The 23,195-nt window shown below is 35.9% G+C and overlaps 1 protein-coding gene across 1 annotated transcript in view; it reads left to right on the top strand.

Annotated features, from left to right (window-relative positions):
- Positions 1-1,274: 1,274 nt before the first annotated feature.
- The window catches only part of STT3B (STT3 oligosaccharyltransferase complex catalytic subunit B), a 55,884-nt gene continuing 33,963 nt past the window's right edge, over positions 1,275-23,195 (top strand). Inside the window, exons 1-2 of the mRNA XM_015812424.1 lie at positions 1,275-1,561; positions 15,905-16,013. Of these exons, the coding sequence (XP_015667910.1) occupies positions 1,275-1,561; positions 15,905-16,013 (396 nt within the window). The remainder of the gene's footprint in view (positions 1,562-15,904; positions 16,014-23,195) is intronic.

Genomic DNA, 23,195 nt, shown 5'->3' on the forward strand with positions numbered 1-23,195 from the left:
ATTTTAACAAATCTGGGATACAATGTGGATTTCTATTCCCAGAATTCCCAACAACAGTCCTGCCAAGAAGTTGCCAGGATTGGGAAAGATCGGCATTAGTTATACAAGCTTTCTGTCTCTAGCTCTAGTTGTCGTAAGTACCTGCAAGTGTGTGATTCGGTGTAGTTTTTTTAAAGTTGCATTTTGCATTGAGCATGGCAGTACTATCAACGTTATAATAACTTCTGTGTCGTATTTCAGTTTTTTTTATAACTTCAGAAAACAAATGTGCAGATTTTGACGGTGTATCCTCAAAGTTTACCATAACAACAGGGGTAAGCAGAACATTTGACAGATCCAAAGCAACAATGCCTAGAAACTACAAGCCCCAATATGCCTCGGGCTTCCTCACTAGGAATACAGTATTGCATCTACCGCAGCTCCTTCTACTCCAGGGGCTGGCCCAAAACGTCAGCGCTTAATTTATCTCACGTGACAATGAAAAAAAAGCAACTCTACTCGTCACCGGTAAACGTATCAGCCAATCAAACGATTCCACTTAGCACAGCTTTTCATAATTTGTGAAAAATGATAAAGTCACCGCCTTGCTGTAGCCGCGCCCTGTGGTTGTCGATCCTAATTGGCTACCGCTTTGTCCCTTTGAAGTACCTGTCGCTCTCTGACAGGTTAATAGGAAGATCTTGACGAAAACGGGAGGAGAAGCCTCGTCGCCGGCTCCTCCCCACTGAGTGTCACAGCGATCACTCGGGCCTCAAGCCTTAATTAGCCGTCTTAGCTTCTTCCCCCGCCTCCTTTTCTCACGCGCCGCCCAACGGCTGTCTATAGTCCCGCGCTTTATTTCTCCTCCCATTTCATTTTTCCTCGACCTCAATCTTGAGCCAATTCATTTTCACGCGGAAGCAACTTTCACTATCTTCGTTTCGAATCTCCGCCTCTTCTCTGTCTGTCGCTCCTCTTGTTCTCATACCCACGCCTTATTTCTCCCCCCCCCCCACTTCTCGTGCGCGCGCTGCTTCAGTCTCGCGCCCGTTCTCTGGCGCCGCATTGGGATGTTGGCGGCGGCGGCCGCAGCGGACAGTAGTTCCTGGGTCGCTCGAGTAGAGGCGGCGGCAGGGAAGTGCTTCCCCAGCCAGTGAAAAGAGCGCGGAAGAAGACAGTGATTTCAGCCGCTTTCCCCGTCTTCTTTTGCAAAGCGTGCTGAGGGAACGAGGCAGATTCTGCTCCTCCTTCGCCGCGCGTTAGGCGGAGAAAAAGCGAGGAGCCCGGGGACCAACATGGCGGAACACTCAGCCCCCGAACAGAAGCACAAGTCCGGTGCCGCTGTCTCGTCGTCATCTTCAAATTCCCAAGCGCTGGCTAACAGTCGAGGTGGTTCACTGGCGGCGGCCGGCCCCGGCGCCCCAGCGGGAGGAGGCGGCCTGTCGGGGGGCCTGTCGCAACCGGCAGGCTGGCAGTCGCTGCTCTCCTTCACAATCCTTTTCCTGGCCTGGCTGGCTGGTTTCAGTTCCAGGCTGTTCGCCGTCATCCGCTTCGAGAGCATCATACACGAGTTCGACCCTTGGTAAGAATTAGAGACGCCTGAAACGGACTCAGGTGCTGCTCCATGCGGCGGTGGACGACAAACGACCGCAGTTAAACCGAGGAATAGGGAAGCGGGTTAATGAGAGAGCTGCGTGTGGTCCTTGAGAAGATGGGAAACCTAGTCCAAATAAGGGTTTTTAAAATGCAGATGAGGGGAAATTATGGGAGTATTTGGAGAGAGACGGGTGTGCAAATGGAAGGGAGCAGGGAGGGAGAGGTGACATGTGGAAAAGATGACCCGGAGTTGTTTTTGAGGGTGCAAGGTGGGAGAGTGGAAAAGCCAATGAATACTAGGATAGCGGTAGGCATTTTAGTCTTAAACTGTCTTGCAACTCTGTACTAAAACACCCGAAACAGTCTTGTCTAAGCTTACGACTTGAATGCGATCTGGTGTTGGACCAAGAGGCCCCAATTCGTTTTCATTTGTTCATTGGGTAAAACTTGTGCAGCGTTGCTGTAATCCTCGCTGCGGCATAGACGAGCGTGCGTTTGCGTTTCTTTATGGAAGAGAACGGAAAGGGCAAAGGAACAGTGGTGAAAAAGCATTGGACGCTGAAGGAGCGGGACCTTTTGCAATAAAGTATCGGGAGGTGAGCAGAGGAACCTGTGGAGGGCATACTACGTACAAATGAATCCTGTTCATATGAGATTTAGTAGTTATGCACTCGACAGCCAAATTTATAAAGCAATTGGGTAATGAAGTCAGTATATTTCTTACGGAAGCTGTCGGGTTTTAACTTTATGCTTCACCACCCAGCATATTGTAAACCGTACTGTATCAGCAACATAAGATTGGGGACAGAAAGGTAGTTGGCAAATTGCAGTTACATCTTGCTAGTAGTAATATTGCAGTGAATTTAAAAAGAAAATGAGTAGGACTTTCATTTTAAGTAGATGCATAAATTTTTTATTCACTATTTTTGTGATCACATGGTCCTTTCTATGTAACTTAATTTAAAGGTACAATTTCCATTTTATGTAATATGATTTTACATGCCTTTATGATAGTTATAGAAAATATTACTTTGATGCAAAAGGTGGAAAGATTTGGCCTTATCTGCAAGGGAAGAATGGTAGGTGAAAATGATGGAACTTGTTAAGATAACTAAGTTAACTTCTATAATAAAAGAAAAGACAATAACTACATTTATAGCTAACTGGAAACCCCTTATAGACTTATGTGAAACACGAAGAAATGAATTTATGATTAATGGTTTTGATGAATAGACAGAATAGATTATAGAAAGATATGTTGTAATGATAGAGTAAGATAAAATTATAATTGGCCTTATAACTGCCATAAATAAAATAGGAAACTATTTCTCTATATTTTTCTTTTCTATTTATCTTTTACACTTAGCTTTCTTTGATTTTATTTCTTTTTCTTATTTTATATTAATTTGTATTTTCTTTTTAAAAAATCTTTAATAAAATTTGATTCATTGTACATCAGATCTTGGCCAGAGTAGATTATACCAATTTTATGTAACTTTCTCCAGTAATGTTGTTATATATGAGGATACTATTCTGCATTATTTGCCGTAGACATTTTCTTGACACATCAGAATCTAATTCTTGAATGTTATGAGCTCCAAGCTTATAGGATTATTTGTTATAAATAAGTTTCTGTGTTTCTGATTCTGTACTTTAATTACCATACTGGAGATAGTTGCGCCATTTTCCCCATCTTGCCCCTATAATAGATTGCATCATCTATTTTATATCGCATTATTCACCTGCCATATGGACTGTACATTAGGGCAGGCTACATTGAATTTGAAGTATTGAAAACACTGCAGCATTATTGTACATACATGTAAAAATGTACTTTTTACTTACATTTTACAAAAACTGTAATGTAGTTTTTGATGGTTTTTGGGGTCCAAAATCCTTGAATTTTGTACTGGGATGGGAATCAATGTTTGTATCTTTGCTCCTGGGACTATTCCAGTTAGATCAGTGTGGAAAATGGCCTGCAGAAAAATCTTTTTGAAAATAGGTGTAATGTTAGAACAGTTGGCTGAGGTGAGAAATCATTTATTTATTACCATTCTGTTCAAACAAATTATGCTGCAGCAAACTTAAACTCCCATTTTAACATTATAGCATAATAAAGTCGACAATCCTGTTCTTGGTTTAATTTGGCATTTGAATTGAAAGTTATCTTACATCTTATGAAGCTGTTAATCAGAGTTTTCACTATTAAAGAGATGTGTAATTGCTTTATTATTTTTCAGAAAATACTTTCTACAGATCTATAATATTCAAGTAAGTATGTCAAAGTAAGTATGTCAAATAGTTCCCTGAGTACCGAGGATTGCAAGCAGGAAAGATAGTACTGAATGAATTAAAGGATACAGGTCATTGAACTAATTTATTTCCAAATACTTTGATGCCTTTTTTTTCTCCCAGCCTACTGCTTTGGTTGGAAGCATTAAAGTTTGGGTGCTATTTCTCAACATGCTAAAATAATTAGAGATATGAAGATTCTAATTCTGAGTTGTATGGGAAAGATTTATATGATTTTTTTTTAATTATATTTGACAAAATGTTATTGCATTATATTATTATGTAATCAAATATTTGATGTTTGACAATATTTTAATAGTCAAGAACAGTTGAAACAAGATGATACAGAGCTTAAGTACAGAGATAAACAAATTACATTTCAAAGCAAGAACAGTTACTAAGAAGCTGCCTGCTTTTTGCTTTAAGATTCTTCACATACTAGACAAATAGCAAAGTTCATCACAGAAAATAAGGTATTTCAGAAGTCATACTATAATATAATATAATAATATAATATAATATAATATAATATAATATAATATAATATAACAATAGCACTTAGATTTATATGCAGCTTCACAGTACTTTACAGCCCTCCCTAAGCAATTTACAAAGTCAGCACATGGCCCCAAACAATCTGAGTCCTCATTTTACCAACCTCAGAAGGATGGAAGGCTGAGTCAACCTTGAGCCAGTGAGACTCAAACTGCTGGCAGTTGGCAGTCAGTAGAATTAGCCCACAATACTGTATTCTAACCACTGCTCTTATAATATCCTTTTTTACAACCTAATAATAATAATAATAATAATAATAATAATAATAATAATAATAATAATAATAATAATAATAATAATAATAATAATAAAAAAAAAAAAAAAGTTGGAAGGGACCTTGGAGGTCATCAAGTCCAACTCCCTGCTCAGGCAGGAAACCCTATACCATTTCAGACAAATGGCTGTCCCGTCTCTTTTTAAAAACTTCCAGTGTTGGAGCATTCACCGCTTCTGGAGGCAGGTTGTTCCATTGGTTAATTGTTTTAACTATCAGGAAGTTTCTCCTTAGTTTTAGGTTGCTTCTCTCCTTGATTAGTTTCCATCCGTTGCTTCTTGTCCTGCCCTCAGACGCTTAATCCCTTAATTTGGGGTAGAGTCAGGGCAACTGGCTAGAGCTGGGCATTTATTGGCTGGATATTCTTCCTGACACTACACAGTTCATAGCAGATATTTTTCTTTGCGCCCTAGGAGAGAAACAGCTGCCGCTACCTAGGATTAAACTCACAACCTTCCGCAATCTTCCACGTGGGAGGCGAGAGTCTTCACCACTAGGCCACCAAGTTGCATAATACAACACAACACCAAACCAAACCAAATCCAATCTGACTGCCCTTAGGAGACATAAATTGGTATGACATGCCCACAAAGAGACTTGGTATGGTGTAATGTGAAAGTATTTAAACTAGGATGACCATCTTTAGCTTCACTGGGCATTTTTGAACAAGCCACACTCTCAGTTTGCCCAGGTTCAAGTCCACCCTTAGCTTCACTGGGGATCTTTGGACCTGTCACATTGTCAGTTCCGCTTATCTCAATTTTTTTCTTTAGAGGAGGAAGTATTTACTATTATGAGTAGTATATTACATTCATATAATTGAATTATGTAGATATGTTACCTGAATGATTCAGTTGCTCAATAGTTTAAGGATCCATAAATAAAATGTGGATTATCAAATTAGAAAGTAAAAAACTTAAGGACCTTCACTAATTAAAATATAATAGCCATTGTACAGTAAGTTATGTTGCTACTTGTTTATGGTTAAAATAAATAACTACTGCAAAACAAGCACATATGTATTCAGAGTAGAGTTCTGCTATTTCAGAGTTTTCATACCATAATCAAAATTTTTAACAAATGTTTCTATTTGTTAATGAAATTCATCTGATGCACTAGTACAGGGCTTTTCAACCAGTGGTACGGGTACCACCTGTGGTACATTGGCACCTGGCAGGTGGTACGCAACCATCTTAGAAAAGTGGTAGCGGGGGAAGGGAATGAGCTGAACCGGTGGCAGCACCGTACAAGTCTGAGCGAGAGATGGCTGGAGCTGCAGGGCTGTCAGGGCTCAGTGGAAGCATCAGGATCAGTGCCAGGCTCCAGCTGGAGCTCGGCGCTGATCCTGGTGCTTCTGCTGAACCAAGAAGCGCCAATCAGCTGGAATGTTGCAGCATCTCCAGGGTCTTGTGATTTACATTCAGAAGCTTGGCAACTGATTCATATTTATGACGGTCACAGTATCCCAGGGTCTTGTGAAATGACCAAAACCTGCTGCAACCACCCAGCAGACGGGGGAAATAAAACCAAACAACCCCCACCCCACCCCTGCTGCCAATCCTCAACAGAAATGCTCACAACAATGAAAACCTCAGACAGGAGGAAGAGCGCCGCCGGGTGGGCAGGCAGATGTTTTGCTTGGCTGTGGCTTGGGGGGCACTTTTTTCAGTGCCATTGTAACTTCGAACAGTCACTAAGCGAAATGTTGTAAGTCGAGGACTACTTTTATCACTTTTTTCCTTTTTTTTTTTTTTTTTGGTCATCAAGTTTTTGACACCTTGCTAGGTGACTGGTGGTACTCGGATGTTGCCATATCCTAAAAGTGGTACAATGGGTGAAAAGGTTGAAAAGCCCTGCACTAGTAGCTACATTATCCTATAAATGGATTGTAACACTAAGTATTGATATCTCCCTTAAATTCTACAGATTAAGTATATAATTTGGAGTAGGCAGTCCATTAAAGCTAAACAATCACTGATAAGCCCCTAGGGTTCTATACAGGACTCTGCTATGTGTCTCTATTTTATTTATAAAATACAATTTGTTAAGTTAGAATTAAAAAATATTTTCCACAATTTCCTATATTCAGGTACAGATAGTACTACATTTTTTCTACATTATATTATTTTGTATTTCTGTATCAGAAATATTATGTTCATGGTTCATTCCTGTCCACTCATCATTTTCAGCAATGGTTTGATAAATCATGGCTTATTGAAAGTACACTGATGGATTGGCATAACGTATTAAACCATAAATCATAGCTAACATAGAATGATAGGTAGATTAAGAGTAGGTAATTTGTAGCATCTAAGAAAAATGCAATGTAAAAATTAAATTTGATTCCAAAATGTTTCTGTACTTTAATTTTGTGTAAGAGTTATCCAGTACTACAATCTTAAATATACTACAATCTTAAATATAGATTGTTAAAAATATTTCTTTAACCATTTCCCCTTGTAATCATTTTAGATAATTAAAGACTGATTCCATGCAACTTGCCAAATGAAGGCATTTTATGAGTCATTTAAAGTTTTGGGATGCCAGATATTGCCACGCTCCTGATTCATATGATTGGATACTTTCTTGGTTACCCAGTGTGAACTTTGATATTACATTCCTGACATTTATTAATTGGAGTCATCTCATAATGCAGTCAGTGGACGAGTTCTAAGGAAAATGTACTTTCATATGTATTGGGGATGCATCAGGGAGTAGGCTTAATTATAGTTAGTCATAACAGTTAAGATATATGTTGATGGATTCTTTTCAGTAAACAATTCAATTTTAAGTAGAGATAGAACATTAACAGTGGGAAGAGAGTCTAAGTTCCTAATACAGGAAACCTGATATATTTGAGATATTAGAAGAGCATCTCTTGTTCATCTCATTGTCCATATCTGAGAAAGCAATATTGAAACATTGTTTCAACAGCTAAAGAATAGCGTATTCATAAATATTTTGTTTTATATATCTCTACGAAAAACAATCACAATGGAAAAAGAATCGAATAATGATAATTAGCATTTAGGTTAGCAATTCATAATTCTTTTCAGGTTAAGGGCTGACGGCCTCACTTGCTAGGGGCCACATTCCAAAAACAGATGGACCAAAACATACCCAAATTTAGTTTGATTTCATTTATTTTTGATAACATTGATTTAATACATTGAATATGATTTCCTTTGTATTTAACAATTTTTGCTGTTCGTTAAATTAAAATTACAACTTCTAGAAATTCTCAGGACTACAAGATTTTTGAAGTCAGCATTTGGCCTACAAGTCTGTGTATCTCCATAAAAAGCAAAGAGGAAACCTATTCAGGATTAATTCTACCTGTTTGAATTTTGATATTAGATAATAAGATTTGTATTTATAATAAAAATAGTGTCACATGGAGCCCTCAACTGAGATACAGATTTTAAAATTTTCTGATCTAACTCAATTTCTCCTAAGGATAACCAGTTTACCCACAGTTTCAATTTGGAGAAAACAATAACTGTAATTTATAAAAAAATTAAAAGCATTCTGCTAAAATATAATTTCATTCTAGACCCCTCTTCCCCCAATAGAACAAAACAAGCATCTAGAATCACAATAAATAAATTCATGTTTAATTATTTTGATTGATAATGGGTAAGTTTGTCTTTATAATTTGTTGTACAAGGAGAGTATTAGGTAGCTTCTATTTATTTTCAGAGTGAAAATGTTGAAACGTTAACTATATTTTTATAATTAAGACTTGTTTCCTTTATAGTATAAATAAATAAACTTGTAACTATAAATTTCTTTTTTTTATTTTCTTTCCCCAAAGCTGGATCTCTGTCTGTACTTCTGATTTTGAAATTTGATCTTAGTTTCTCTTTACATTTGCTATATGTTTGTGCCTGTGATGGTTGTTCTGAATAATTTAGATCTGTTATTTATTCTTAAATAAGTGAATGTATCTAAGTGAAGCTCATGCCTATTGATTCTTTTGTATTTCTTTTGTTATCATAAATCATGATCACATTACAAGAAGGAATTTACTTATACTTTGACTAATCATAGTTTATGAAGTTTCCTGAGCAGCAACTGAATTAAGTTGTTTTGCTAATTGCAAATAACTTCAAACCATAGTTTATGAAGCTCACTTTTTTAATTAAGTTAACTACTTCAGTTTCAGAGATAAGGTAGCCTGTGGTTAATTCAAATAGAAAATTTCTAAATGCCTCATGGATATACCTGGTACTTAAGGCAGTTGAGCAAACTGAACCTGAACTGGAGCATCCTCCTATGAAGATGAACTTCCACGTTTAAAAATAGTAGTTCATTCAGTTTTCAAAATAGCTGGTTTTGTAGAAACTGTTAATCAAATAAATTGTTAAAAGTAAGATGTTTCCATTGTCTTATCTTTTTTTTAAAAAATTCTCTATAAGATACATCTTAATAGTAATGGAAACTTTATTGATTGTTGCATTGCCATATAAGTCAATCTACAAGCGAATACACTTGACTCTACATCATGTCAAGTAATAAAACCATATTGTGCAATTATACTGTCATCAGTTGTTTTATGGAAGTGACCATAGAATGTTACGAGCTAAAGTGAAGATAGACTGTCAAAAAAAGTGTATGAAAAAGATAAAGACATCACAAAAAAACAAAAATAAAGAGTGATAAGCTATTAGAGGAGAATAGCAATTTTGACAATCTGTCAAATCACTTTACTGCAAGATTTGGAAGAGATGAACATTATCGACCAAAATGAACAAATAGTCAAAAGCGTCCTTGAATCTGCTACATCTATAGCACCACCAGAAAAACGCTCTGTGCAGTCAAAATTATTGATTTAATGAAAAAATGGCAGACAATGAAGAATACAAGAAGTTTCACTAATAAATTGGAGTACATTGAACTTTGCAAGATGCTAAAAAACATATCCAAGAAGAAACACATCAGTTTTAACATGAAGCTTGTGAAAAAGGCAATTGAATAAAACAAAGGGATTAATGGAACAAAATGCAAGCTTATAAATAGAAAAAAGAAGGGTTTTGTATTAAAGCATGAAAATGGTTCTGTGTGTAGAATAGATAGGAAGTATTAGAAATAATTGGAAAATTCTATTCAGAGCTATACAAAGATCAAGATCATTTAAAAGTAACGATACCCACCAAAGAGAAAATGCCAGATATCCTAATGGAGGAAGTATTAATGAAATATGGCAAAGCTTCAGGAAATAACTGTGTTATGGTTGAAATGCTGAAAGCTGGTGGCCACAGTTTACATAAAATAATAACAAAACTACACTCAAGATGTCTCAGAGAAGAAAAAATACCCGATGCATGGGAAAATGCTGAAGTGATTCTTATACACAAGAAAAAGGCCCAAGATGATTTAAATAACTATTGCCCAATAAGCCTTCTTTTAGTCATCTGTAAGGTTTTCACCAAGATAATAGCAAAAAGAATATTGAGAAATTAAATGATGCACAGCCAAAAGAGCAGGCAGGGTTCAGAAGTAACTACAGCACAATGGATCACATCCAATTTGTTCAGTAAGTCATTAGAAGGCACAAAAAGTACACGATGCCTCTGTGCATGGCTTTCACTGACTACAAAAAGGTGTTTGATTCAGTATTCCAGCAAGCAATATTAAGGCATTGCTCAACCAAGGCGTAGATACTGTTTACATAAACTTACTACAATCGATATATGAAAAAACAATGGCAACAATTTTCCTTAATGATCTTAAAGTGGAAATCAACAGAGAACAAGGTGTACGACAAGGCGATACAGTATCACCTATCCTTTTCTTGGCCTGCCTTGAAGAAATATTTTGCAAACTAGACTGGACAAAAATCAGTGGAGCCTATTTAAATCAGTTAAGATTTGCAGATGATGATGTTCTCTTCTCACAACCCAGAAGAGCTGTAAAGACACATACAAGAGCTGCACAAAGCAGGAGAACCATTTGGCTTAAAAATAATCCTGAAAAGAGCCAGGTTCTTTGTAATAAATTCACCAAAGGAAAAACAATTATATCTGGAGAAGAACTAGATCTAGTAGATTACTACACATATCTTGGCCAACAGATCTCAGTGAAAAGTGATAATAAAGGAAATTGAAAGATGTGTTAAATGTGGTTGGCAGGTATTCAGCAAGCTAAGCATAACTTTCAAAAACAACCTCCCTCTGTGCCTGAACAGAAAGCTTTCTATCACTGTGTGCTACCTGCTCTAACATATGCTGGTGAAACATGGACATTAACCTCACAATCGATACAAAAGCTACGAGTGGCGCAAAGAGCCATGGAAAGATTATATGCTTGGCATTATAAGACAAGACAGAAAGACCTGCACATGGTTTAAAGAACAAACGAAAGTATACAATATCATCAGGAGAGTAAAAGAATGGAAATGGAAATGGGCTGGTCACATAGCAAGAAGAACTGATGGCAGGTGGACCAAGGCAATCATAGAATAGATCCCACTTGATAAAAAGAATCCACAAAGAGACTTGAAACAGGTTGGATCAACGACATCAGCAAGCATTGCGGGCCAATTGGAAAAAGAAAACTCAGGACCGTATTGGTTGGAAACCTGCAGAAGAGGCCTTCATCCTGCAATGGATAGACTGGCTAAAATGATTATGATTATGATGTGAGCATCTATTTAGAATTGATCCCTTGATAGACCAGTTTCTAGTTAGCGATTGCCTAAATCGTAAAGTTAATGGAATTAACATAATGTAACATTTAATTCTTCCATTATCCACATTTCACTAATATTTTGTAAATATAGAATAGACTGTCTTATTTATAGGGTTATATGTAATGTAACCCTATAAATCTCCTAACCTTCCGCCGCGCCCTCAAGACATGGCTTTTTCAACAAGCGGGACTGACCTAGGGTGAATTTTAAATAGGGAATAATTTTTAAAAATTTTCAAAGATTTTAAATATGACACAGCTATTAATATATTTGCTTTTAATTGGTTTTATAGGGGAAATGTTTTTTGTGTTGTTTTTTAACATGCTGTGAGCCGCCCTGAGTCCCTCTGGGGAGAAGGGCGGCATAGAAGTTTAAATATAAATAAATAAATAAATAAATAAAAAGTAACTGGACTGGATTCGTTCAGAAGAGATTATGAATACTGTACATCTAACAGTCATGTAGAACCTATTGTTCTTAAGGCAGTTAATGTTCTCTGAGACAATAAGGTGATTCTTACATTAACATTATTATGCTATAGATATGGATATTAAAAGATTATTACATCAAGTTAAAAGAGCTTGATTAAAATGTATACAGGTAATCCTTGAGTTATGACAGTCATGGAGCCTGCACAATACTGTCAGAAGTCAGAATGATTGTTAAGTGAATTGCCTTATTAACTATCCCCCGTATCCCTGTTCTCTCCAATGCATTTGTTGAATGAACACAAAAGTTGTAAAGTAGAGCATGCAGTTACCTTGGTTAGGGCAGACTCTGAGATGCCTAATCCAGGCACACACCTACTGCATTGCGCAGTAGGCCTCTCCCTACTTCCCGAGATATCCCATGCTCTGCTTCCTGCCTCTAGGTGTCCTCACAGCCCTTTGGGCCTTCTTCATACTCACACTGTCACAGTCACATATCTCCTTTCAAAGATGCTCAGAACTCAGGAGGTCAGGGTAGGGAAGTTGAACAGGCCATTCTGTTGCTGGGTCATGTTGAAGAGAATTGAAGAAAAGAAATCCTGACAGTTTTCCTTTCACCCTTAGATTTACCTTCCCTAACATTAGCTAGTGTAAAGCTGAGGGAGCTCAGACTAGCAAGAAAAGGGAAATTGACAGGATTGTACCACATGGCCCAGCAACAGAGAAGACTATCCTTTTTTATCCCAACTTCATGGATCCTTTAAAAGGAAAGCAAATGATTGGTGGTGGGGAGGAGTGTTTGGAACATGGTGGGGGGGAAATAGGTATGTGGGCACGCTATAGCATCTCTATAGTTGGTCATAAGGGTAAATGACTGCAGGGGAACTGCAGGCATTGTAACTTTGAAATGAGATCTTATGTATCTTTGGGGGAAGGGTTGTAATTTTGAATGGTGGTTAGATGACCTGTCATACCTCAAGGAATGTATATGATTAGAAATAACTTTTGTTGGTTTCCCCAATTCATATATTTATTATTATGATTTGATTGTTTATGTCAGTTTGTACAATAACAGAACATTGCCATTTTTTTCAGAATCCTCATTGCAGTTGATAATTTGTTGCTTCTTGAATTTGAAGTTCAATTTCAAATACAGGTAGCTTAAATGTGTTATGGTAAGACTCAAAAGCAGATACTGGCAACTGAAATCAATCACCCATCAAATTCTGCAGTTGTGGGGGAAAGAATGCAAAGACCAATTTGATGATGGTAATACAAAACCATATCTAGATTAAATTGTGTCCTCTTGATCATGTATGATGTAATTTTTAGAAAAATATTGAAGTTTTTTCCCACTTTCAAATTGTAGATGTTTTATACAAGGTGGCAGAATTTATTCTCTCTTAAAAGCCATATACATGGTCCTCACTTAACCCTACTTGGACTGGAATTTCCATTCCTAAGCAAAATGGTCATTAAGTGAGACATCACATTGCTTAGTGACGATAGCTCCAGTAGCCTCAGTTGCAATCATTAGGCCAGAACCATGCTATTGTTAGGCCAGGATCTCAATAACACGCATGCTTGCAGCACCTCCTGCCGAACTAGATATGGCCTCCAATGGCCCTTCCAAGGCCTCCAACAACTCGCTTGTATGGCAGCCTTATGCTCATTGCCTTGGACTTACATCTCTTCCCACATAACTTATGTGCTCTGAGGTTTGAGAGAAACTGGGACTGCCAAGATTGCTATTGCTAAGTAATGATAATGATAAAGAAATGATAATTGTGTTGCTTAGTGATAGCAATCTTCATCCCAATTGCTGTTGTAACCTGAAGTTTACTTACAAACATAAGTTCCTTTCTTGTTTGCAGAACTAATTGCAGTTTCATTAAAGTTGCAGGCCATTAAACTAGTTTTGTAAACTCAGAATCTTTTCTGTCTATTTGTCCTATAAGAATCAGTGCCTCTAGCTTCTAGAACAGGGGTGTCAAACTTGCAATGCCACGTGACGTGTCACGGCATATCACAACTTTTTGCCATTGCCGGCAATGGGGTGGGCGCGGTTTTGCTATGATGCATCTGGTATGCAGGCCGACAGTTTGACACCCCTGTTCTAAAACAATTCTAGTTGAAATCACTTTGGAATTTGGCAGAGTTAAATCCTCCCAGACAATGTGTATAATAATGCTGTTAAATTTTCTGCTGCAATTCAATTGGATATAAAGTTTCCAAGTATTTTGCCTCAGCATAATGTTTTTGTTGAAAGTATTAATATTTGAGAGTTGCTTATAAGCATGATGAAGGGTTGTTTAATTTACATGTGTCAGAAATACTTTTTATATATATAATTGTTATGTGAACTTTAAAATATATTCTCACCTTTTCCTCTAGCAAAAAGAGATATTTTTAAACAAACTGGGATTTATACAAATCTGTATCTCCCTTCATCTATATATATACATAAATATATACAAATATACATACATATATGGATGATGCCTCAATGTTGGCATGAATTGTTTGAAAATAGAAGTTAATAAACAGTGTAAGGATTAAAGCGGTAGAGTGAATGAACAGCATATCAGAGCTGGCATACTTGTAAAGGAAGATGCTTCAAGAATCCAACTAGCTCTATGAGACCATTGCTATAAAGAAGGACTTTCAAAAGAAGTTTGATATGTCTAGTTTTCAAAGGATGAAAAAAGGCTAGAATTCCCTTGGGTATTCCTTAAATCTTGTTCTTAGGCATTCTATGTAAATCTTCAAATCAATTGTTTCCCATTTCATTTCGTGTTATCTTTAGAATAACTCTTAGCTTTATTTTTACAAATTTATTTTTTCTTAAGAGAGAGCTTTTGGATTAACATTTTCCTTTGTCTAGCTTTCATACTTCAATATTTCTTGTGAAGTAAGTTTTACACTCACTATTGTGGCATGCTTCCTTTGAGCCAAGTGTAAGCTAGAATTTCAGTAATAGTTGATTTGATGTTACTTTGTAATTATATTAAAATCTTTTCATTCCTTACTGGGAACCACGTTATTCCTTCTAAATACTTTCGAATTGGCAGCTTCTGTCTATTAAAATTAAGCAGTATCTTTATCTAGATGTTTGCATTATAATTCCCATCATGCCATGCTTCCTCAGAATGTTAGTTGCAATCCATCATGCTAAGGGGTTATCAAGTTTGGAAGATTCGTTTTTAATAGCCATTCCATATTCACTGTCATAAAAGCATCCGTATTGAAAAGTACAGTATATAATTCTATTCGGGCAAACTAATATTTTTGGGTAGTTAACTAAAATTTAAGAATCCTATATAGTTGAAGTCTTCCGTGAATATCTTGATTATTTATAATCAAATTTGATTTTTAATTGTTAAAAAATTTAACCTTCATTATATAAATCTGTAAATAATTCCATAAATATTAAAGTAATTAATTGCAAATAGTAATTCTAAATTTATCATACATTTAAAAGTGAATTAGACTTATAGAATTCCCTTTTCCCTAATAATATTCACCATACAAACTGATATTTGTAAGCTCAATTTCAAAGTTATATATAAAATCAAAACATAGTTGCATATTCATTTATAAATCTTGCTGATTTAGGATTCCTCTTTAATGTAATGAAGTATATAGATATTTTAGAATTGGAACCAAAAAAAAATGATGAAATAGCAATTTTATTCTTTTTCCCATTTAGTAAAACTAAAAGTAAAGATTCTGGAGCTCTTCTTTAACATTGGAATGGAATATTTATTCAGATATATACAAGAGTGTCTATACAGGTGCCAATAGCAATTCAGTCATACTAATAAATACTGCCTTTTATTTTCCTTTGACTCAGTATTGATTCTGATAACTGCCTGAGCAAGACCCTTAAGCTTTCTTGAGACGATTTTGGAAGTGGTTTGCCATTGCCTGCTTCCTAGGCTTGAGAAAGAGTAACTGGCCATATTTTATTTTAATATTAGAAATTCCAAGCATTAGCTCCCCAAAGAGCATTATATGGATTTGAACATTTACCTAAATAATAGTTAATTAGTAGGGTTTTTTTAACATCTGATCTACTTTTTCTAGGTTTAACTACAGATCAACACATCATCTTGCATCACATGGATTTTATGAATTCTTAAATTGGTTTGATGAAAGAGCATGGTATCCACTAGGAAGAATAGTTGGTGGAACTGTGAGTATCAGAAAAAATATTCAAGTTCTTGACATAAATTTCTTCAAACTGGACTCTATTAACTGTTTTTATATTATTATTTCAATTTCTAGTTTGCAGTCAAGAAATATATATGATACTCAGTTTTGATTTTTTGTAATTAAATCAGATATGGACTCAAATTTCATCCATAACAAATATTCCTTTAAAATGAATTTTAAATTTATTATAAAGATGTTAAAGATTATGCTCTCACCTCCTAATTCACTTGTTATTATCTATCAGATCTGTTAAGACATCAAACTAGTACAAAGTACAACATTCCTTCAATGTAGATGGTAACATTACTTCAAACATTTAAAGGTTTGAATATTAGATATTTCTTAACATTGGTATACAAGGATGATTTGGCTACAATATCTCTCACCTGACTAAACAGCGCAGTTTATTGGTTTAGTTGATCAAGCTAGTTAGACAAAAATACCTTCCACCCTTACATTAAATATACATTTCTGTTAAAGTTGTATGCTTTATGGAAAAAAGCAATCATATCAAATGGAAGAAGTATACTGTTTCTCAGACTGAATAGTAATATAGAAATAATCTTCAGTTATCAACTACAGTAATTATGGCAACTCAATCATTAAGCGAAGTGGTTATCAAGTAAAATTTTGACTGCGTTTATGACCTTATTTCAATTTTCTATAGATATGTGGTCATAAATGCAAGGATTGGTCAGGAAGCTCCCTTTTATCATCCTACTAACTATGAACATTCACTAAATGAGGACTACCTATACTAATAGTAATCACTAGTTCACTAACATATTTCACAAAATTCAAATACTATTTATCGAATCCTTTTATGGACTGCATTATATTCACAAATTTCTTAATTTAATTTCTTAAATCATGAAATTGTTTTTGGAGATAATTCAAATAAATATCTTAATTTAATATAATTTGTCAAATAGTTAGATCATGTGGGTTGTTTCCCTCTGAAATTGCACTGGAGGGTTTAAGTTCTGGAGCCTTTTATAACATATGGCTATACAATATAATGTTGTCGACAGAGTTCCCATGTATTTCTAAGAAAAAGACAGTGTTTGCAGCAATCAAGCTGAATTATTTTATTCCATATCTTCAGTGAGAGCAATGGGGTGGGCGCGGTTTCGCCATGATGCCTCTGGCCCATGGGCCGGCAGTTTGACACCCCTGCTCTATTGCCTCAACAGGTAAAAGCATGTAAGTAAACTAAGCAGAATAGGGGCCCTTTATTACAGTGGTTCTCAACCTTTTTAATGCCGCGACCCCAACCGGTCGTAAGTCGAGGACTAAACCGGTCGTAAGTCGAGGACTAAACCGGTCATAAGTCGAGGACTAAACCGGTTGTAAGTTGAGGACTACCCAGCCGGTCGTAAGTCGAGGACTTTCCCTGCCCGGGAGCGGCGCGCATGCGTGGTTCCGCCCCCTGCGCCGGCCGAGGCGTAGCTGGCAAGCGGCAGAGACGGAGCAGGCTGACCACCAGCTGGCCCAGCCGAAGGGAGGTAAGGCACCCGCCGGAAAAGGGGAAAAAAATGGCGGACAAAAAAATGGCGGACAGCCTTGTTTGGCGACCCCTATGAAATGGTTGATAGACCCCAAATGGGGTCCCGACCCACAGGTTGAGAACCACTGCTTTATTATCTGGATGGAAGACTTCCAGAGTTGTAGTAAAAGCAAGCAACTTTCAAAGTATTACCAGGAAAACTGCAGGACTTATCAGTGAAGGTACAAGCTGTTGAGCTTGACTCAATGACATTATTTTAAAATGCTCAATGTTCTTTTGCTTATATTGGTGTGAACAAGAAATTGGCTTCAAAATATTCTTCAAGTGGCTCACAGTTATCCAAAATGTTAAAATCTTAGAAATTGTAAAATAAGCAACCATGGGGACTTATACATATCATGTTACCCTTACATTTGATTTATCCCTTACAAATAAGGTTTATGTCTTCAGCTGATACTGTTTATCAGAAACTACAGCTAAATGAATTTGATAATAAATTGGAGGGAGGTCCCCTTCAATCTGTGATGATTTTTTAAACAATCAATATACCTTTAACCAACTATTAGTTCCACTGAAATCTCCATGAATTTTTTCATTCTGTGCCAGCTGATAAAAGTTTAGCTTAAGCTTCTTGACATGTGTTTGTTTTCACCATAGAAAATTGTTTCTTATTGTTATGGCATCTATAAAATGAGCAATCAAGTTAAATTTACTAAAACTAATTCTACTTTTTCATCAAAACCCATAGCTGTGAGAATGCTCTTTTTGTGACAATGGAGATGATTTCTTACTTTCCTTACTGTAAGAATACTGATAGAAAGTAAGCCATTGGATACTTCATTTAATGACACAAACATCCATTAGCCTTTTGCCCTTTATTAAGACTTTCATTTTCAAGCAGAGCCTTTGTTGTTAATCTAATTCAGTGAAGGAAAGACAGAAATTTCCTTGCACGTTCTCACCAAAAGTTTCTGAAATATAGAAGATTCTTGATCTCCATAGGTCTCCAAAACCTTTAAAGGTAGAACATGTACATGTGATACATACAGATTACAGTGAAGAATATTTTCTTCACTCTTGTGAAATATTTGGTCATCTGAAAATAGTCTTTTCCTTTCTCACCAAAATTATGCTGAAAATGTTAAGGTATTTTAAACCTGTAATATCCATGCTAAATATTCCTGCTAAAATAGTACTAAAATACAGTTACTATCTCTCTGTTCTTTTCACATGTTTGCAGAAACGAAGAAAGCATGTGAATTCATTGACATAAAGTACAATCAAAATATTTTTGCAACGTGTCATAATTTTTTTTCTGACAGTATGTTTGATGAGGTGTAATATTAATTCTGAAGGAAAGAGTGGAAATAAACTAGAGCTCAGAAGGATTTATAACATTTTCATTGATCATTGTGTTCATGAAGAGGAAAGTAGATTAAAAGAACAAAACAATATTACAGCTGGGAAATATTTTCTTTAGCACGAGAATGAAAAACCTTAACTCTGGCATATTGAAACAAAACTTAAATTTGAAACATCATTTGACAGAATGCTTAATAGAAAAACAAAGAAATTTGCACATGAATACGCTATGTGCGTGCAGGTGTCTGTGTGTATGCATATGCGCATACACGCACATTTTTAGACTTTGTGCTTGAGACTGCATTGACAGATCCAAGCAATGATGCAGCATTTGAATATTATCTCTTATTTAACATCAATATTATATCATTACTATAGAGATTTGTCAGTGCTATATAAAAGAAATATATATTTTAATATCACAAATTCATTAATAAACTAGAATAAAACTTGTATTAAATTTTACAGCATTGAAAATAAAAACATTTTCATTATAAGTTGTATAAATATTCTATCTGTAGTTTCTTTTTAATTTCCACTGGCTACTTCTAATGTGTTACATTTTTTAAATGGAGAAAAATAACTTTTTGAAATTCTTTAATATTAGGCATAGCAGTTTATAATTTTTTCCTTTAAATTTTTAAATGTATTGTTTTAAAGATTTTTTTGTGAATTTATGTGTGAAGGTTTTTGCACTTTTTGTATGAATTTATTCTGTAGAATTTTTGCACTGCAGATGTCTGTGTGACTCAAAAATATTTTTTTAACATTCAGTTTCTTCCCTCAATATTCCTCTCCACATTCAGGAATAAAAAGTGGGGTAATAAAAATATGTATCTGGAAGCATTTGACCCTAGTGAATACAAAGGATACAATGGATACATCACTGCTTTTCTGCTAGATTTAGAAACTCTAACCATTAAACTTGTTTGGCTACTACACTTCTTTTGAAAGGAAGTTGGATACTTCACACACTTTCCTGAAGCTATAAAATAGTCTTCGTCCTACAACTGCTCACTTAGTGACCATTCAAAGTTAATGACAGACAAGACACCCTCCCAAAAGCTACTATTTATAACTGGTTGCAGAGTTATGGCCCTGCAACATCCCATTATCACCTTTATAGTCACCAAAACTCTGAAGCAGCCCTTCTGCCACCCATATCCCCCCATTCTGCTCCATGGGATCCCTAAAAGCTTTGGGACTACTTCCCATTTGGGGAGTTGATTCATTCTCACCTACTATGTCTCTGGTATGCTTGAAGGACCTGGCCCTAGTGAATCAAGCAATTAAAAGTGGAGGTAGGAAATCTCCATATTTAGCACCGTCATAATTTAGAACAATTGCTGAACAAATGATAAATAAACAAAGACTACCTATAGTAATAATACACTGATGGCAGTATTGACTTATGGAGGGATACATTGCATTAATTAAAAATCCACTAACAGGTTAAAACAGAACCATAGAAACTATTTGGATTTTCTGAGTTTTTATGAACATAGCCATAGAAGCTATATTCCAGAACTCTTGAACAAATCAGATAGTAGTACAGAGGTAGGGGATATATCTACACATACAAGTTGTGGGTTTTTTATGTCTGTTTTTGAATATGTGCCTACCACAATACAGTAAAATGGAATTGATGGCACTAGAAAATAATTTCTAAAATTATTTTAGTTGCTACTGAGATTTCTATCATAAATGGATGTTTTCTAAACAAGAGCATCACATTTTTTCCTATGCTAAACAAAGAAGTAACTACCACAACTGTTTACTTCAGTGTTTAATAACTCAAAAACTACTGTAAAGCAGATGTTTATGATTACAGTCAGAATGCATTTCTTTAGTATCTACTTTATCAACTCCCTCTCATTAACAAGAATCTTTCAAGAACCGTAGTCAACTTGCATATCATACATTTGAGTGCTTTCTGGTAACCAAGGCTGTAACAGTCTGCAAGATTCTTGGAGCTATATATCAGGATAGGTAGATATATCAGCTATATATCTACCTATCTACCTTATTACTGTACTTGATAGTCTAGTTCTTGTAAGGCCCTTCTTGAACAAAATAATCACTTCTTGCATCATCTTTCTCAATAAAGAAAGCTAATGTGATGCCCTTCTAGAAGCCAAGATCGGTTTAATGTTGTCTCTTCCCTCATCTCCCCAAAAAGATGTGAATTACAGGTAGTCCTGAACTTGTGACTGGTTGTTTAATGATCATTAGGAGTTGGAATACCCTCCATAAGGTGCTTAACAAGCTGTAAAGCACCTGCAGCCATCATAAAATGTCATGCTACACCCCCACAACCCCCATAGTCTCATGATTGCATTTCAGATAATTGGCATGAAGCTCAAATTTATGACTGGTTGCAGAATCCCAGTCTTTTAACCATAATTTGCTCTTTTTTTTTTTTTTTTTTTTGCAGTTTCTGGTGGTTTTTGCTGTTTCTGGCAAAAAACACTCTTTCAGGAGAATGGATTCGGGTTTATTAACTGCATAATTCATAGTATGACTGCTGTAGAAATATTATAAAATTGGATTTGGTCATCTGTGTGCCTTGACTTATGGCCAGAATTCCAGTCTCAATTGTGATTGTAACTTGAGGACTATCTTTATTATGTCCTGACTCTGCCAGGAAATCCAACAAAGAAATACCCAATCTTGCTAGCTTGCTGAGAGAGTAGATCACCTTCACTTGTATCCATGCCAGGATATCTGCCAGCTGTGTTGCCACATCAGCATCCACAGCTAGCTAAATTGACCCATGTGATTCCTCCCTGTTTCTCAGCAAAAAAAAAGGGAAGGCTAGCCTATAGCACAGAAGGAAGGACTACAATAAATATTTCTAAAAGTAAACAATATACTTTTTTAAACAGCTATTTACAACTATTCACCTAAGTAAATTATTCCTTTATATATTGTTTCAGTTTTATGTACTGTGAACAAATAAACTTGGTGATTCAGTTGAAGAAACAAATACTATGATTACATTTTTAATATGAAAATATGAACATCAGCAGATGTTTTTTCATAACACATCATTATATGACTAACAGCTTGTCAAAATATAATTGCAAGACAATCAGTATTGAAATCTGGTAACTATTTTTCAATCTACAAGTGCTGAGTAGATATATAAGATACAAATCAATGTATGTATTACTTTATATTTAATAAAACAGTAAATAAAGTCAGTCATTTTTGGCTTCCGGTTTTGACGTCGCAGCAAGCGGACGCAGGAAGATGGGGCTCCGTCTTTCTCATTCGATTTCTCCCCGCTGGGGGACCCTGGAAAGGGTTGAAAGTCGCTCCGTAGAGGAGACAAGCAAGGAGGGGACCCTTGTTGATCGTGGGAGGAGCGGCAGCCCTTCCATTTGATCCAAGGAAACCCTCCAAACTGGCAGGAGAAAGACATTCACGTAGCCAGTCAGAAGCTGTTGTCAACAGAAGACAACAAACACGAACAGGCAATTTTACAGCAATGTGGATGAAACTGGCTGAGACCAGAGTCTCTCTTTATGACTCCAAGACCTCTTCCTGAAAATCTGCCGAAAGCACTCCCCCCGATGAGGAGGGAAAGGGAACTTCTGCCCATTCCCTCAGGAAAAGAAAAGTGGCGAATTAATTGCTTGTGGAAAATGGAGAAACCTAAGACTAATTTGGAATTAATATATATATATATGGCTTAGAAATTTGGGGACTAAAAGTGGTTTTAAGACCTTAAAAAAAAAAAGACTTGAAAAGTGTATAAGTTTTGGATTTAAAAACTGAAAAGTGGTGTTAAGGACATCTAGTGGTGAATTATGGCACTACAGCTTATTATGCCTAAAAGAAACCTGGTTTGAAGCCTAGAATTAGATAAGACTCTGGCTGGCATTGGAAGCTTTTATTTTTGAGAATTGCAGCTGAGAAAAAGGAGCAGACTTGGGGGCTGCTTATCTGTGTGGCAGAGACGATAATACTACTCTAAAATTGGCCTGTCTGAACTATGAATACAAATACTGACTTTCAGAATTGTATTGTGGAACTATTTTCCTGTAGAAGAAACATACACTATTGCCTAATATGATGGAACATTTTGGATTATAAATCTTGATTGATAAACAACTTTTAATGGTTCTTTCTTCTTCCTGGACAGAAAGGATATATTTCTTATTGGACAGAAAAAATTGAATTTTACTTATACTTGCTTAGGAGAGGTTTAAGAATGGATAGTTAGTTGGATAATTTATAAAGGCCATTTACAAAAAATAAAATGGATGTTCCATACTTAGCTCTAAATAG

Source organism: Protobothrops mucrosquamatus, unplaced genomic scaffold (assembly GCF_001527695.2).
Source record: "Protobothrops mucrosquamatus isolate PMUCROS unplaced genomic scaffold, P.Mucros_1.0 scaffold83, whole genome shotgun sequence".
NCBI classification, from domain to species: Eukaryota; Metazoa; Chordata; class Lepidosauria; order Squamata; family Viperidae; genus Protobothrops; species Protobothrops mucrosquamatus.